This window comes from Argentina silus (assembly GCF_951799395.1).
Source record: "Argentina silus genome assembly, chromosome: X".
Lineage (NCBI taxonomy): Eukaryota > Metazoa > Chordata > Actinopteri > Argentiniformes > Argentinidae > Argentina > Argentina silus.
The window spans coordinates 33,910,652-33,927,482 of record NC_139653.1 but is presented as its reverse complement, the minus strand read 5'-3'; the positions used below and the strand labels follow the sequence as shown (position 1 = coordinate 33,927,482).

The 16,831-nt window shown below is 43.9% G+C and overlaps 1 protein-coding gene across 1 annotated transcript in view; it reads right to left on the bottom strand.

Moving 5' to 3' along the window:
• The window catches only part of LOC310823455 (chloride channel protein 2-like), a 91,243-nt gene that overhangs the window by 38,912 nt on the left and 35,500 nt on the right, over positions 1–16,831 (bottom strand). The window contains exons 5-11 of the mRNA XM_083696316.1: positions 13,676–13,804; positions 13,420–13,553; positions 11,551–11,628; positions 2,136–2,214; positions 1,738–1,863; positions 1,565–1,649; positions 306–407 (exon numbers count right to left, since the gene is read on the bottom strand). Coding sequence (XP_083552442.1) covers positions 306–407; positions 1,565–1,649; positions 1,738–1,863; positions 2,136–2,214; positions 11,551–11,628; positions 13,420–13,553; positions 13,676–13,804 — 733 coding nt within the window. The remainder of the gene's footprint in view (positions 1–305; positions 408–1,564; positions 1,650–1,737; positions 1,864–2,135; positions 2,215–11,550; positions 11,629–13,419; positions 13,554–13,675; positions 13,805–16,831) is intronic.

Here is a 16,831-nt window from a genome sequence, read left to right as displayed (position 1 = left end):
CTGTGGGTAAAACAGCATATTGTATCGGTTCTAAAATCTCAAACTACTCAGACACATTTATCCGATGATTAATAATGAATGATAAATAAACAGCTCTTATGATGAATGTCTTCATCCATCTCTGCTATAGGGAGCTTTGGGAGCTCTTCTACTAAGAAAGCTCAAATCTATATTCCAACCTGGGAACAGGCATGTGTGAGTGTGTGTGTGTATGTGTGTGTGTGTATTCAACTCCACCAGTAAGATCATGTCATAAAATTCAGGCAAATTGACCCAGTGGCTTCTGTGAAGGTGACATCACTCACTTCTTCATGAGGAACTTGTTGATAGCCTTCTGTTTCCTGATGAACTGGACAATCAGTCTGTTCAGATAGACAAACAGAGCACCACCGAAGCCACTAGCAATACTGCAGAGAGAGAGAGGGGGGGGGGGGGGGGGGAGATGAAGGAGAGCGAAAGAGAGGTTTATATAAGCCTGTATTTAAGTAAGTGCTCAGCATGTATCCACTCTGTGTAAGTGGTGGTGGGAGAGATTGAGACATTCTCCAGCCTTGAGTACCAAGTGGTTGCAGAGCCTTTGAGAACTACAAAGTCCCCCTCAGCTAAGTATATGAATGCTCATAAATTAATGTCACTGCATAATTAATCCTGTCAAATACTCCTGAATAAATTATGAATAGGTGAGGAGAGAGAATAATGTTGTATGACCAGCCTTTGAAACATGTGTTTGTGTTTGTGTGTGTGTGTGTGTGTGTGTGTGTGTGTGTGTGTATGTGTGTATGTGCGTATAAGTTGGACTCTAGATCTTCATTGGAGTGTTAGCTGAATGTAGTCTGGAAGAATATAAGGGATTTACTAGACAAAGAGTTGCCCTAGCTAGCATAGCTCCTCTCTATCTGCCCTAGTTGACAGGAACCCTGACTGACTTTCTCCACAGGACATCAAGGCATTGGTGAGAGGAAAGATAGAGGGTGCACACACACACACACACTCACACACACTTAAAAAGGAATAAGACGGCTCTGTTCTCCAGAGGCAGCGGTTTGTTCACTTATGAGTCAAAGTGAGTGCTCAGATCGGGGTGGGAGGACACCCCCAGACAAAAAGGGGAGAAAAAAGGAGAGAGGGATTTTCTTCTCCATGGGAGCCCACGCAGAGTTAGATGCGGGACTGTTCTTTCATGTGACAAGAAGAGATAGAGAAAGAAAGAGAGAGAGAGAGAGAGCGCTCCCCTCTTTATCTACCTCCCAAACAGGCCTCTTTCTCCTGAGAGGTTCTGGTTCCATTCGCTGCCAGGGAAAAGCCCTCAGGCTAGGGAAGGCTAAAATAAGACATCCTAAATGTGCTCACTAACTAAATTATCCATGTTACAGTAGGTGATAAGTGTGGCTATCCTATACACCTTCACTAGCACAACCAAGGCAATGCTTATGGCTTTCACTACCTAACTGAGGCTATGCTAAATGCTTTCGCTAGCCAACTGAGGCTAACAGCTTGCACATGTTACTGGCTCACTAGCTAATATCTTGATGGTTGTTGACACACACATGCATAACTGACTCACCCAATAACAGCAAAGGCTGGGAGCTCCTGGAGGTCAAAGGGGAAGTCCAGACGGAATCGTGTTTTAAAGAGTGCTGTGATGGTCTCTGTGGAGGGACACACAGAGGCTCAAACCTCTGATTACACTTGCATATCTGTTTGCACCTGTTTGAAAATCACCCTGACAATCCTTACCCTCATCTCGGTTCCATACAGCTAGCACTCTGAAGATGAAGGCACTGAAGGTTGCAGCAAAGAACCCTCTCCAGTAGTTCCTCACCGCAAAGAATGTAGACGTTACTTCAATACTGAACAGCACGCCTACAACACAGACACAAACACACGCACACGCACACACACACACACACACACACACACACAATAGTTCATCCCTCAAGGACACACTTGGACACAAACATTATTAGAACATTAACAAACTGTGACCAACCAAGGGGGTTCGTTTTTGTGCATGTGCGTATGTGTCACACACACACACACACACACACACACACACACACACACACACACACACACACACACACACACACACACAGCCAGTATCACGGGTGGTATAGTGACATGGCGGCACTCACCTCCGATAGGGGCAGCAAAACAGCAGCCCACCCCCACGGCACAGGCAGCTGCCAGCATCTCAATGTTACGAGACTCGTTCTGCAACACAGAGGAGATAGATGTGAAGAGTCAGACGCAGAGAAGTCACAAAACATTTACTATGCATAAAAATACAAACAGGTGAGGCTGACTATGTCAACTCATGGTACGTAGAACATGCCTAGTCAGTACACCAACATTAGAGTTGGGCGGTATACATTTTTTCATACCTTTATACCGTCCTCAAATTTTACCGGAGTATACAGTATTCCCGCGAAAAATAAAAACAAATAACGTTGCGTGGGGATGGCGGGAGCCGTCTTTGCTCCATATATTTAATCTACATTGAAAAACTGAATTATTTATGGGGTGACTGCTATACCGTATGACATTTAGCCTAAACAATAATTTGTTCTTACATCCCGATCACTGCTTGAAAAACTAAACTACAACAGTCGGGATAGCATAATATGATAGTTTGATAAGAAGCATCACTCACTGCATTTCTATTAATATAACTTGTCTCATGTCCTATGTCATATCATGTCATACAGGCTATAATTTGTCTATAAAACATTGATTTAGTTACCGTTATGATACTCTGTGAGTCCTAATTCCGCTCGCTTCTTTTTGAGCTCTCTTTCAGGGCCAGCTGTGAGAGTAGGCGGCATAATTGCACGGCAGACTCCAAGGGCCTGGTCTGTCCGTTGCCTCTGGTCCTGCACTGCGTTTGTAATCGCTAGATTGAGGTTGTGGCCAAAACAGTTGAGCCAATTCAAGGCCCTGATGGCGGTTGCAATGTTAGCAGCATTGTCTGTTGTTATAGCCGAGAGTTTATTCGCATCCAAGTGCCGCGCGGAGTGCATCAACAATGTTGTCCGCCGTGTGGTTTTCTGGGGAAAAAACTAGTCTGTCGGCATTTTGACTGTAGTTTCCAGTAGGGTGTGACAAAGTGGACGGTTAACGACATGTATGGCGTCATGTTAACTGACGACCACATATTTATTGTCAGCGAATAGCTGTTAGAATCCGACAGCAGCATTTGATATAGACAGATATCCCATCCGTGCAGCTGTTAATGGGTGTTTCAATTTGAGGTGCGAGTGTAGATTAGTTCCCATTAGTGTTTACATCTCTGGCCTTCATCTTTTTCATGCAAATCTTGTAAATAACCTCGTCCAAGTCTGCAGGCTCTCCTTTATCGGACGGTCGGAACCCAAAATACTGCCATATAGCAGCAATGCCATTTTTTAGGGACCAAGTCATTAGCGCTTGTCATCTTTTTTTTTCTCCTTCTCTAACCTTAGGTGGAAGAGGTCACGTGCAGCACCCCAAAAGTTATACTCCTGAAATGATTGTAATACTTTGTCCGACCACGCTGGCAACGGCGCTGTTACACATTGTGAATTGACAAACAACGCTTACTTTGGTAGTTTGATAGATAATGGAGCAGACGTTTTATGACTGCATTCAAAAGCATACCGTGGGCATTTTCAAAACCTGCGGGATACCGTATTACCGTTATACCGCCCAACCCTAACCGACATTACAAATGGATGAGATATAGAACTGGGGAGATAGGGACATCCAGGTGAGGAGAGTGGGAAGTGATTGGGAATGCTGGAGAATGGAGTTCTAGCCATGCATTACCTTGTTTCCTATTAGGCTTGGCTCCTTTCAGCAGCATGTCAGTTAGACAAAGAGCTACAGTATAAGATCATGTGTGTGCGTGTGTTTTTATTCCAACGCAAAAATATGGGTAAGACTTTATGTAATCATTACCAGAGCATCTCTGTAATTTTAGTCCTGTGCAAATAGGCAATGTCAGTCAATTTTACAGACTGCGCGCAACCACGGTTGTAATAACTCAGTCTTCTTTCTCCCTGTTTTTTAGGCTGTAAAAATATGACCAAAACTTAATTTGAAATAGCTACATGGTGTGAGATCTGTCCGCTCCACTGATTACATTTACAGTATTTAGCAGACGCCTTTATCCAAAGCGACTTACAGCAAATGCATTGATTTAAGTAAGTGAATCATCTATCCATCAGTCATCATAAGATAGAGTAATCGATGCTCAGACCAGGGGCCATTGGCAGTCACAATGCTAGAAGAAGATTTAAAAAATATATATATTTTATTTTTTTAACAGGAAAAATAACTTGTACAGGGGGGTAGTGGGGGTGAAGAGGTCTCTAGGGTTAGGGTTAGGGTTAGTACAGGGGGGTAGTGAGGGTGAAGAGGTCTTTAGGAGGAACTTAAGATGTAGCCTGAAGAGATGGGTTTTCAATCTACGGTGAAAGATTGGTACTGACTCTGCAGTCATGACAGCAGGGGGAAGCTCATTCCACCAGCGGGGCGCCAGGACAGTGAAAAGCTGTGACCGAGTAGTGCGGCTGCTGCATCCACGTAGAGGCGGCGGTGCCAGGTGGCCAGCCGAGGTGCAAGAGCGGAGTGATCGTGCAGGGGTTTGGGGGCTGACCATTGCTTGCAAGTAGGGAGGGGCTGTTCCCTTTGCCGCCCGGTAGGCGAGCACCAGGGTCTTGAATCTGATGCGAGCTGCTACCGGGAGCCAGTGGAGGGTGCAGAGGAGGGGCAGTGGCAGTGACAGTGACATGGCAGTGTCAGTGACACTGATCATCAGAGACAGGGGAGGGGGTAGGCTATCCACAGTATCATGGCCCATGGTGTGTGGCCTACAATTATGATGATGCAGGTTTACAATCGCTGGTAGTTGTGTGGCTGGTACAGGCCTACTATAAATCAGTGAAAGTAAGCTTCATTCATATTCAATATTCATATTATTCTGTAGCCTATAATATACAAAAATCAACACATTATATTTTCACTGTTTTACAGCCTGTATCCAAAGAGTCATTTGTAGTTGCCCATCTGTCTGTATTTTTACTGTTCTTTTTCGCCCCTGTCTGGCATATTATGTTTCATAGTTGACTACAAATTAATAACTTTCATATAGGTGTCATATCATTGCTGTAGGCTTGGACAGTTCTTGAAATGTGACATTCATGATCTGTAGGCAACACATTTTTATGCAGCTCCAGTGTTGCTTTAGCACCATGAGCTCTGCTTACAACAAGCTCAAACCTTTTCTCCTAATCTTCTAATCAACCTAATCTTCCTAGCCACTTCCCCACCCCTATGGCAAGATATCAAATTCAAATGCTGAGTACAATCCAGGCCCACTCCTCCCCTAGAACAGTAAACAATTGTGTTAGTTCCTGCATAAAGATTGACTTGCAAACATTGATTTTACTGTAGCGAAAACCACAAAAATAATAAAATGGTTGTTTTCATTTATGCATTTCAAATATTTGTTTTGGCTATGCAGTTAATAAGTGTGGGCTTTAAGAGTAGTCTAACCAGAGTGATATCTACCAGAGCGCAAGTTGCTGTTGGTATATGAAGGAGTGAGCTAAGATAGAGGCATACGTAACATACGTAACATAGCCTAGTTTGGTCTAATAGACCACCTAGCTTCATTAGACAGATCACAGAACCATGATGAAGATCTTAGCTGTGATAAATGAGGTGATCAGGATGAAGAGGAGAAATGGCAAGACTGCCAAAAAGATTGCAACTACCCTGTCATCATCTGGTTTTCTTGTGGTGTGGAAAATGATCCGAAGTCAATGCCGTCAGTGCCCGATTGAACTCCTATTATAATTGGGAATGTTCAAAACTTTCCTAAAAAATCCTAACTTTACTCTGTAGTCCATAAATTGCATTATCAAAGCTGACTTTATTCATGTCAAAATACGGCTAAAACATTTCCCCTGATTCTCCTTGCTGCTCATATCAGAGTGCTTAGGTAGAGAGAATGCGTGATGACTGCAATGAACGATATGAGAGTAGATAATGATATAATATAATGATCATACAATGATATCTGAAAAATACCAGTTTGTCCCCATTAAGATAACTTGATATTTCAAAATTGTCCACTCTTGAACTTCCTGTAATTCATGAGCTGATCAGCTCGATTTTGCCAAATATCTTTTCAAACATCCTTCAGAGATCTTGTCACCACCTTGTGGTGGCGTTCGGCAGCCATGTCTTCACAACTCGTGTCTGCTGTAGCAGTGGCATTTAAGGTAGCCCACCATTGCGATTGCAGTATGAACATTTTAAAACACTGACCTACTGTATATGCTGTCTGGGGCCACTGGTGTTTCTCACTAGCTAGAGAGAATCAATGCCAAATGACTCTAAGTAGTACTATAGCTAGTTAGCCAGTATCATCTGTAGCAAGCCTCTTATTAGTAAGTTGATAGGTTATGTTTTTTTAAAAGTGAATGCCATCTCTGTCGTTACTATTGATCATATAAATATAAAAAAATGTGTTTATTCATGCTTGTCTATATACATTTTATATAGACAAGCATGAATAAACAGATTTTTATGAATGATGCTACCATGTTGGATAACTTTACTTGATGTCACATATGAACACTCATTACTGGTCATAAATCATTGTTTATGAAAGGTGAGGCTACTTTACTTGGAGTGCCTTATTTAGATGTTATACTGTAGGTACATATTAATTATGCTCAGTTCCAAATGTTCATAACTCATTAAATAACTCATCAACCTGCCTGCTGGGCTCGGTCTAGTCCATCTAGCCTAGACATTAACTCTTTAGCTCTTCCCTCAGTGTGACGTGAGAGTGGAACTGTATAGTGTAGGTGTCCTGCGGAGGAGATGTGGTCACTAACTGGGGCGCAGGGGAGGTAAATCCCAATACTCTTGCATCTACCAGACTACGCTCTAGTCTTAGAATGTTCATTGATTAGGATAAGGTGTAGAAATATCAAGTCCGTGCAAGTGAAAGAATAACATAATCTTTAGAGGTGGGAAGTTTCCGTACAATCAAACTGCACTTTGTTCCTTAAAATGTTCTTTAAAATAACGCATCAATGCTTAAAATAATGTGTCAATGCTCCCTAGTTTGGTATACCTTGAGCATCACAAAAAACATCCCTGGAGGATCGACCAACCACCCTATCCCAATGACCCCTCCGCTATAACATTATCCTTCCCGCCAGGTGGCGGATAGACCATTAGGTATACGGCTGCAACACTAGGCTCCACCTGAACAGCCACTGGTCTGTGTGAACCACCAAATCCCCCTCACAGCTGGACACATATAGAAATGTTGCCACCTGGCATGTTTCTGTCCATAGAAGCTATTCAAGGGCTCAGTTAACAGTGCAAAATGAGGCACATATTTACGATATAATCCACACATACCCAAGAATCCCATCACCTTCCGTCTTTTAGTCGGGACAGGTAACCCCATAATAGCCTGGACTTTTGCCACCCGGGGTAACTCGCTCCCCTGACCTACAGTGGGGGAAATAATTATTTGATCCCCTGCTTATTTTGTTAGTTTGCCTGATTACAAAGAAATGAGCGGTCTATAATTTTTATGGTATAATTTTAGGGGATCAAATAATTATTTCCCCCACTGTATGTGGTGGCCCAGATAGGTAACCTGCCCCTTAGCTATTTCACACTTAGGGGGGTTCACCACCAACCATGCCTCCTCTAAACGCCACAAAAACTGCTGTATGTGGCCTACATGTTCCGGCCACGGGTCACTGCACACCACCACATCATCTATGTACAGTATGTAACCACATTCAGAAAGCTGGTTGTGACAACATTCATCAACCGCTGGAGTGTGGCGGGGGCATTTTTCATTCCAAAGGGAAGAACACAACACATACAAACCATATTGCGTGACAAGGGCAGAGACCTCTTTGGCCCGCCAATGGAACCTGCTAGTAACCCTTTAATAAATCAAATTTAGAAAGAAACCGGGCCTTTCCTATTGGATCAATACAGTCCTCAATCCGAGGAATAGGGTAGGAATCCGACCTGGTCACCACATTGACCTTATGGTACGGTAATAAACGCAGAACCAGGATTTAGAATAAGCACAATAGGAGAACTCCACTCATTCTGGCTAGGTTCAATACCATTAATATCCAGCATAAAAGCCACTTCGTCTTTAACTTGGGCCAACTTACCTGGATTCACCCTGTATGGATGTTGCTTAATAGGAACCGCCTTTCCTGTGTCCACATTGTGTACTGCTATGGACTTACGACCTGGCCTATCAGCAAACAGAAGGGTGAGAGCTTCCTTTGGGCTTCCGGTGTCCAACTCGGCCACCACCGCAGTATTCTGCAGCCGAACGCTCAGCAGTAAAACATGAGGGCCGCTGTCCAGGTCTTGCTCCTGCTCACTCCCTTCCCCTGGACCAAATAACCACTGCAGAGGGTACCGTATGACCCTGATAAGATTTCATCAAATCAGCATAGCTTAATCAAGTCACCTTCCTCTACTCACCACATAGTTAACCTCCCCAACCTTCTTCCCTTTGGACTGTATAAGGCCCACAGAACTTATTGCAGACCAGAGGGGCTCCTTAAGAATTACAATACTGCAACACATTTTCCTCTGAATCTAATGACAGTGATGAACAGTTTTTCCTTCACTATCGTCAGGGGTCCCCTTACTTCATGCCTGTACACCAATTCAAAGGGTGTGAACCCAGTGGACTCATTTATAGCACCACAAATGACACAATCAATCAATCAATCTCGGACAAGCCCCCAAATGTAATTTCCCCTGGGGGAGAACCGGCCAGTAGCCAGCACTGTGACCACTCCCTCCGGCATGAGGTGTGTGCATAGTGCAGTGTCTATAAGGGTCCTACTCTAGTCACAGTTAGTAAGTCATTAATAAATAGTTAACAGTGTTACACATTAAGGTGACATTTTATCAGTTACACATGTTGGTAACTCATTAATAAATGGTTAATGGTGTGACATTTCATCAGTTAAATGTTGGTAACTAATTAATAAATCTAAAACTAATCATTGATCAGATGTTTTTTCCATAAGTACAGAGGATAGAGGAGTACTCACATTACTTAATTATCAATGTGGTCTACTCATTGATTAACTCAAACCAGCTCAGAACAGTAAGCACACATCGGTGAACACAGAGTAAGTAAGGTAAGGTAAGTAGCGAATAGATATATCAACAAATAAAATCTGGGAACCTGCACGGTGGACATGTTTAAGTGAGGAACATGTTGATAAGGACATGAAGAGCACGGGCCATTGGGCAAAAAACATAGTAACAGGTACTTTGGGAGATCTTGAAATTTTATGTAAAGATGTGTTGAATCGGTTTGGTGCCAGCCGAATCATCCCCACAAGTCAGGAAATAACTTTCTCAACTTTGCAACCAATGTGCAACCATTGCCAATAATGTTGCATGATTTCATATCAGGGTTAGGTTTCGAAGCATTTAAAAGTGCATTTATAAAGTATTAATAAACTCATTATAAGTGATTTATTAAGTAATTATAAATTATTTATTAACCCTTTACAAAGGGTACCTTAGTGTAAAGTGTTATCAAAATCAGTTCCTCTCACCTCGAGGTCCCTGTATTGTATTATAAGTGTAGGATGGGACAACATGGGGATATGATGCTACACACATTATCTTTCAAGAGCAGAGGAACACTCCACTCTCCTACACACATTTGCATGCACATCATCAATATGCCATGAAAAGCAGTACACTCATATTCATCTACACAACATTAAGATGAGGGAGAGAGTGGGGAATGAGACCCAGCCTTCAGGGGAGAGAGAGAGACAGAGAGAGAGAGATAGAGAGAGAGAGAGGAGGGGCAGACAGACAGACATACAGCAAGGAGAAAGAGATAGGAAGACAGATGAGGAGGATGCAGTTCAGTCAAGGAGTTCTCCACTCAGGGGGACTTTGGGGGTTTGGCTCAAAGACTCTGCACCGTACCCCCCCCCCCCACCCCCACCCCCACTCCTACCCCAGCATCTCCACACGGACAGAGCTAGGGGCTCACATCTTCAATAGAGAAGGAGATGAGCCAAAGATTCCCTCCCTCTCCTCACTCCGTCCCTCATGGCCTATGCGGAACAAGCTACTCTTTCAACTTTATCTCTGCGCTTCTCTTCCTCTCATTCCCTGTCTTTACCCCCCCCTCCACACACACAGACACACACACAGACACCCTCTCTGCATCTCTTCTGCTCCTCTCTGTAGTATATAGTTGCATGCAGATATAGATATTGTGTTGTATTGAGTTGAGTCCAATTTGTTTGCAAATCACATGCTATTCAAACATTTATACATTACATGTATGTGTAATTAGGAGAGACAAAATGTATGTGTGTGTATTTGTCTGTGTGTGTGTATTTGTGTTTGTTTGTGTGTGTGTGTGTGTGTGTGTGTGTGTGTGTGTGTGTGTGTGTGATAGTGTACAGATCCACACATCTAGAGAAACACCTTGGAATTCTGGACATACACTGAGGGAAAAGTAGAGTCTGAAGTCTGAAGTGTGTTTCCACCAGTCCAAAGCAGTCTTAAGCTGGCCCATTGACAGTGTTGATCTGATATTGAGCTGCAGCAGACACAGACAGGAGAGGGTTGCAAGGGGAACAAACAGATTGTAGAAGCAGCCGTGTGCTTTCCCAACCCAGCGGTACTGACTACTGACAGAGCCATCACAGCCCATTTCCTCCACGCACACCCTCAGACTCTACTCACCCTCCAACTAACGCTCTTCATGATGAGAGAGAGGGAAAATGCCAGTGTCGACTGGGCTGCTTTAGGAGTTAAGAGAAACAAGGAAACTTTTCTCCCAACAGTAATCCTCTCCTTATGGAGTGAGAGAGATGTATCCCCTGATGTGAATTATGGATTGAAGCATCTAAACTACAGAGACGCTGGTTGTACTATCAGTGATAAGATGAAGGATAGTTTTGGGCGATAGAGGCCAGAAGAACTGTAACAGCGTTGTGATTGAAGTGTAAGACGTAGAATATATAAATAGGGTACTGTAGGTCATTCAGTGATTATTCAAACAGATTAATCAACTACTGCTTTAGTTATCAAAAAATGTGTATGATTTCTATATATCAGACCAAGGGCAAGAATTAAGAGCTAGAGTGAGCGACATATAGCCAAGTAAACAAGAGTGTTGTACCAAGGATGCTCGGTTCATCATTGTTTGGCACCACTTTAAGTTGTGGAGAAATTTTTCAAAATCACTGACCACCTAAATTGAAATGTAAAAAATAACACAATTTCACATTTCCACGTAAGATTAATCAGTTGATTAATCAACTAATAGGAAAAAAATGATAACACCTTTTTTTTTTATTGACTGACAGCTCTAAAATAGAGTTAAGCATGGTGTTGAAAATTCCAGCATGTAGTTTGACAAAATGTAGTTTGTTTAGATGTGTGTGTGTGTGTGCACGCGTGCATGTGTGTGTGTGTGTGTGTGTGTGTGCGCGCGCGCGCATGTGTCTTTACCTCATAGATTCCACCAAACAGTGACATGAACTTGCTGAGGAGTGCAGCGCACAGACTGGCAATGTGCACAAATGGACCCTAAGAGAGAGAGACAGTAGACAGACGTTAGCCAGGGAATAACCTAATAATCTCTTAAAGGGTTAATACAATCTTTTTTTTTTCTCTTTTTTTTTCAATTGCTAACAAAAAAACTACTTAGACTACTTTCAAAGTAAGGAACCATCTGACTAATAGCGGTGGTGTAGTGGTGAAAAATATTTGGGTAAACCCTAAATGCCAGTGATAATCAGCATCACCGCTACCCATTGTATTAGAAACACAAATGAGACAAAATTCAAATACATGATTTACTGCATTACTTAAGCCAAAAGGGGTCCCCTAATTTATGTCTTTGATAAAAAAAAGACCATTAACATAAGCTTATTTTGCCAAAGTTTATAAGGCTGAAAATAAGAATTGTGTGGTTTAATATAGCAAGAAATGTATAGATATTATATACATACACTCAACACAAGTACATTTTGTGGTTAACAGTTGCGGCAAAACTCAGTGTGTACAGTCAGCTAGACTTGAATAAATGAATCAGTGAACCATCTCTGGAACGGAAGTAAGGCATCCCAAGGCAGACAGACAGACAGACAGACAGACAGAAAGCCAGCCCAGCCCAGCCCCGCTTCACTCCTGCTGTACTCCCCAACCATACAGAAACTAGTCCACAGGATATAAACAACAGCTGCCATGCCAGCTAGCCAAACAGCCTCCATCTATAATTAATTCATAAAAAGCTCTCTCCACTTCTCTAACTCTCACTCAGAGAGAGGAAAAGGTCTCCAGCTTCCTTTCCATCCTGTTTCCCTTCACGTTTCACACTCATTCATGACCCCAGTCCTGCTGTGGAGGTCGCTATTCTGGAACATTTGGAATTAATTTGGAATTCATACCAGAACAAAGGGGATAGGGTAAATAAGAGGGTAAACTTTAAACATGTCAATATCTAGGGTGGAGAGAAACTGGGGGTAAATTAATAGGCCCTGTGCACACCTAAGATGCTAATTTAACCCAAGTTCACTTAGACAGAGGAACTTCTGCCTTTCTAGCAAGAGCATATTTCTCTCCTTCATCCCGCTCCTCTTTTACAACCAGCAGGATTCCTGATTGCCACAAATGTGGCATGATGAGAGAGGCACGTGACACACAGCAGTGTATGACATGTGGTGTGTGTGTGTGTGTGTGTGTGTGTGTGTCAGTCACTGTGAGGGCTCTTATCCCCTGAATCACATATTGATTAATTGATTTGGGGGGTCTCCAAGCCATACTGCACTTAGGGGCTGTCAAATGGAGTGTGTACCTGCATGGCACACACTCAGGAAGAAACAGGGGGAGGGGCACGCCCCCATCCACATCGGAGGGGCTGAGATGGAGAGATTCAACAGCTTGGTGTCCACATCACTAAGGATCTAGCATGGTCACACCATGGGGCAGACGGTACCAAAGCATCCAGTCCCGGACCAACAGCTTTCGGAATAGCTTCTACCCTCAGGCCATTAGACTGTTGATTTGACACCCCACCCCCACCCCCCCTACCCCCCCACAGACTACACCTTCACCCCCCCCTCCTGCTCAGTGACATTGCACTCCACTGACATTGCACTCTACACTATACATTTCATACTGTTGATGTTGTAGAGCTGCTCTGCCTCGGGCATTTTGTTGCATTGTATACTTGTATTCAATGTAATGACAAATAAACAAGACTTTGACTGTGGCTCTTCAAACGATTGGAACATACTGTACATGTGACAACAACAGATGACTGAATCACTGCATATACAGCATGTTGTCATTGGCTGAATTGTGTGTATGTCTTACCTCCTTTCCCAGGGGCATACCACTGCCCAGGGCACAGGTGAGCCCGATGACTTTGGCCACAAAGGTTTTAAAGGTCAGGTATTCTTTCAGGACCACACCCCTCAGAATGGTCTTCATCTCTGGGATCCCTGAACCTGGGGGGTGGGGAGAGGAAGGAGAGGGTCGGTGCTACTGAGGAATATTTCTATGTGAAAGTCTTTATGCTTTGAGGACTATTTCTATGTGAAAGTCTTCATGCTTTGTGTATGTTTCTTACCCACAGCCTGTGGGGCCAGTATCTGTGTGAAGCCAGCTGAGAAGGTGATGAGCACTACTGGGTAGGTGACCCAGGCCAGGTATTGCAGAAACACGTTACTGTCCAGGCCTCCATACATCCACTTCTGCGCTGTGGACACACACGCACACGCACACGCACACACACACGCACACGCACACACACACGCATTAAAGTGATCTTACTGTCACTAAAAGTCAAAACACAATATTACTAACAAACAGAGGTCTAATATCAACTAAGTCAATAATAAAGTGGTTCAATGGGATTTAGCAAGAAAAGGACAAAAGAGGGGAACCTGCAGTAATCCACTCCGAAAAAAGATTGCTTCTGAGAGAGAGGGAGTGTGTGTGTGTGTGTGTATGTGTGTGGGAGAGGAAGAGGGGAGAAGAGAGGATTTGTCTGGATGAGTGTCTTAAGTTTCGATGACTCAGTCTCCCCTCTTCACTTTGTCCATATGCATCAGTCTCCTGTCTGTCTCTGTCACTCACACACAGGTTTCTATGGCTGTGACTGAAGACTGGATTAGGAATCAGAGGACTAAGGTACAAACACATCCACACCCACACCCTGCACATAGGCTAGCACATATCACACATATGCCCGACCCCCCCCCCCCCCCCCACACACACACACACGTCACGCTGCAAAGATGACATTAAGCCAAATTGCACCTAATCGTACACACACACCCTGCATACAGCTCAAGAAGGCAGTAATCTACACCGTATCTTACTACATGCACATGGGCAGATTCACACATGCAGACAAATACATGCACAGACACACACACAGACACCCACACTGCTACTCTAGCAAAATCATTTAATCTGACACCTCTTCTGTATGCAAAGGCGACATTAAGCCACACTCCAGATAATCGCCTGACACTACGGCTTATGCACACTCTGGGAACCAGAGGGTGTGTGTGTGTGTGTGTGTGTGTGTGTGTGTGTGTGTTTGTGCGCACATGTAAGCAGAAGTCGTGGGTGGTCCCTATTGGACATTGGACAGGTGGTTAGTCATGTTCTGTATCCAATTATAAAAACTGCACAGTATGTCTGTACCAGACAAGACTAGGTTACTCTCTCCTTGAGAAGAGTTCTACACATAGGAGGCACATTCAACTCGGTGAAAGAGTACACAGGACCATCTTATACTGTACACACACACACACACACACACAGGTTTGAGTGGCTGAAAAAGGCATTCGATTGTATTGTCTATTACTTCATATCACTTCATCCCTCGTCATGCTCTCCTTTCCGATCACTCCATCAAATGAAATAAAAAAAATAAAAAATTGAATCAAAGTTTATTTATCATCATACACAGATGCTGAAATGCTTTGGGCAAGCTAGCTCTAATAACATAAGGTAGCAATAGTAATATGTAGCAGAAGGTTGTGTCACTTGAGCAGTCTTATGGCCTGCGGGTAGAAGCTGTCCCGGAACCTGTTATTCCGGGTCTGGATACTCCGGTACCATGAACTGGGCTGTTCTCACCACCCTCTGCAGAGTCTTGCAGTCGGGGGCAGTGCAGCTGCCATACCAGGCGGTGATACAGCCGGACTCACAGTGGTGCACTTTTAGAAGTTTGTCAGGATCTGGAGGGCCGTCCTGATCACTGTGTGTGTGTGGTGTGACCGTTTTAAGTCAAGTCCTCAGTGATGTGGACACCAAGGAACTTTAACCTGCTGAGTCTCTCCCGGACCGAACAGGTTTCGGAATAACTTCTACCCTCAGGCCATTTGACCGTTGAACTGACACCCACTTGGAGGGGACTATGGTGTTGAATGCTGTAGTCAATGGACAGCATTCTCATATAGGTATCTCTCTTGTCAAGGTGGAATAAGGCAGTGTGCAGGGTGAAAGCAATGGCGTCATCTGTAGATCTGTTGGGGAGGTATGCAAATTGAAGTGGGTCCAATGTGGCAGGTTATGTGTAACCTTTGTCGGGGGCTTCTTGTTGCTTCCCTCAAGCCGATAGTAAAAGGTGTTGAGCTCTTCAGGAAGTAAAGCATCCGCGCACATACTGCCAGGTCTCCCCTTATAATCCGTAATCATTTGCAGCCCACGCCATATACCTCTCACGTTGAGTTATCCGCTGAGTTATGCGGTGGTCTGTGCTTTTAGCAATGCACGGATGTCGCCATTAACCCATGGCTTTTGATTGGGGAACGTCGTTGATACATTTCCTGATGAAACCAGTGACTGTATCGGTGTATTTGTTGATGTTATTGTTGTGGCGACCCAGGCCAAGTCCCAGTTAGAGGAATCAAAACAATCCTGCAGCATAGAATCTGATTGGTCGCTCCAGCGATGAACGACTTGTGTCACTGGTGATGTTTGTTTCAGTCGCTGTCTGTAGACTCGTAACAACAGGACAGAGGCATGGGGGAGGGCCTTGTAATCATCTTGAAGGAGGGCCTTGTAATCATCTTGAAGGAGGGCCTTGTAATCATCTTGAAAGGGAGTGCAGAAATGATCCAGTGTGTTGTCAGCTTGCGTGGGGTGGGATATGTATTGATGGAACCTAGATAGAACTCTCCTCAGGTTGGCTTGGTTTAAGTCTCCAGCCACAATGAAAGCGGCTTCTGGATGTGCCGCTTTACTGCTTGTTAACTATCCTGTACAGTTTTTTGAGTGTGTAGTGTCGGCCTGGGGTGAGATGTAGACAGCAGTAATGATAACAGAAGAGAATTCCCATAATACATAGAATGGTCTGCATTTTAGCATCGTATACTGCAGGTCGGCGGAACAGAGGGTTGAGAGTATATATACATCAGCACACCAGTTGTTGTTGATCATGAAGCACACTCCCCCATTCCGAGTCTATTGTATGGTCCTGGCGATGAATTGAATAGCTATCTTGTTGAATAGCTGCGTCGGGTATTGATGGGGAGAGCCAGGATTCGGTGAAGATAAGGACATTGTTCGTCCACCTTATTGTCCAGTGACTGGACATTGGCAAGGAGAGGGCTCGGAATGGGCGGACAGTTCTCATGGCGTCTTAGCCTCACTAGAATCAGTTTGTGTCATCGCCTGCCAGGCAGTATTCCTGGTGTGCCAGTGGCGAGCGTTACACCGGGATCCAGAAGCGGTAGATCATAGTTGCGGTAATATAAATCGATTTAAA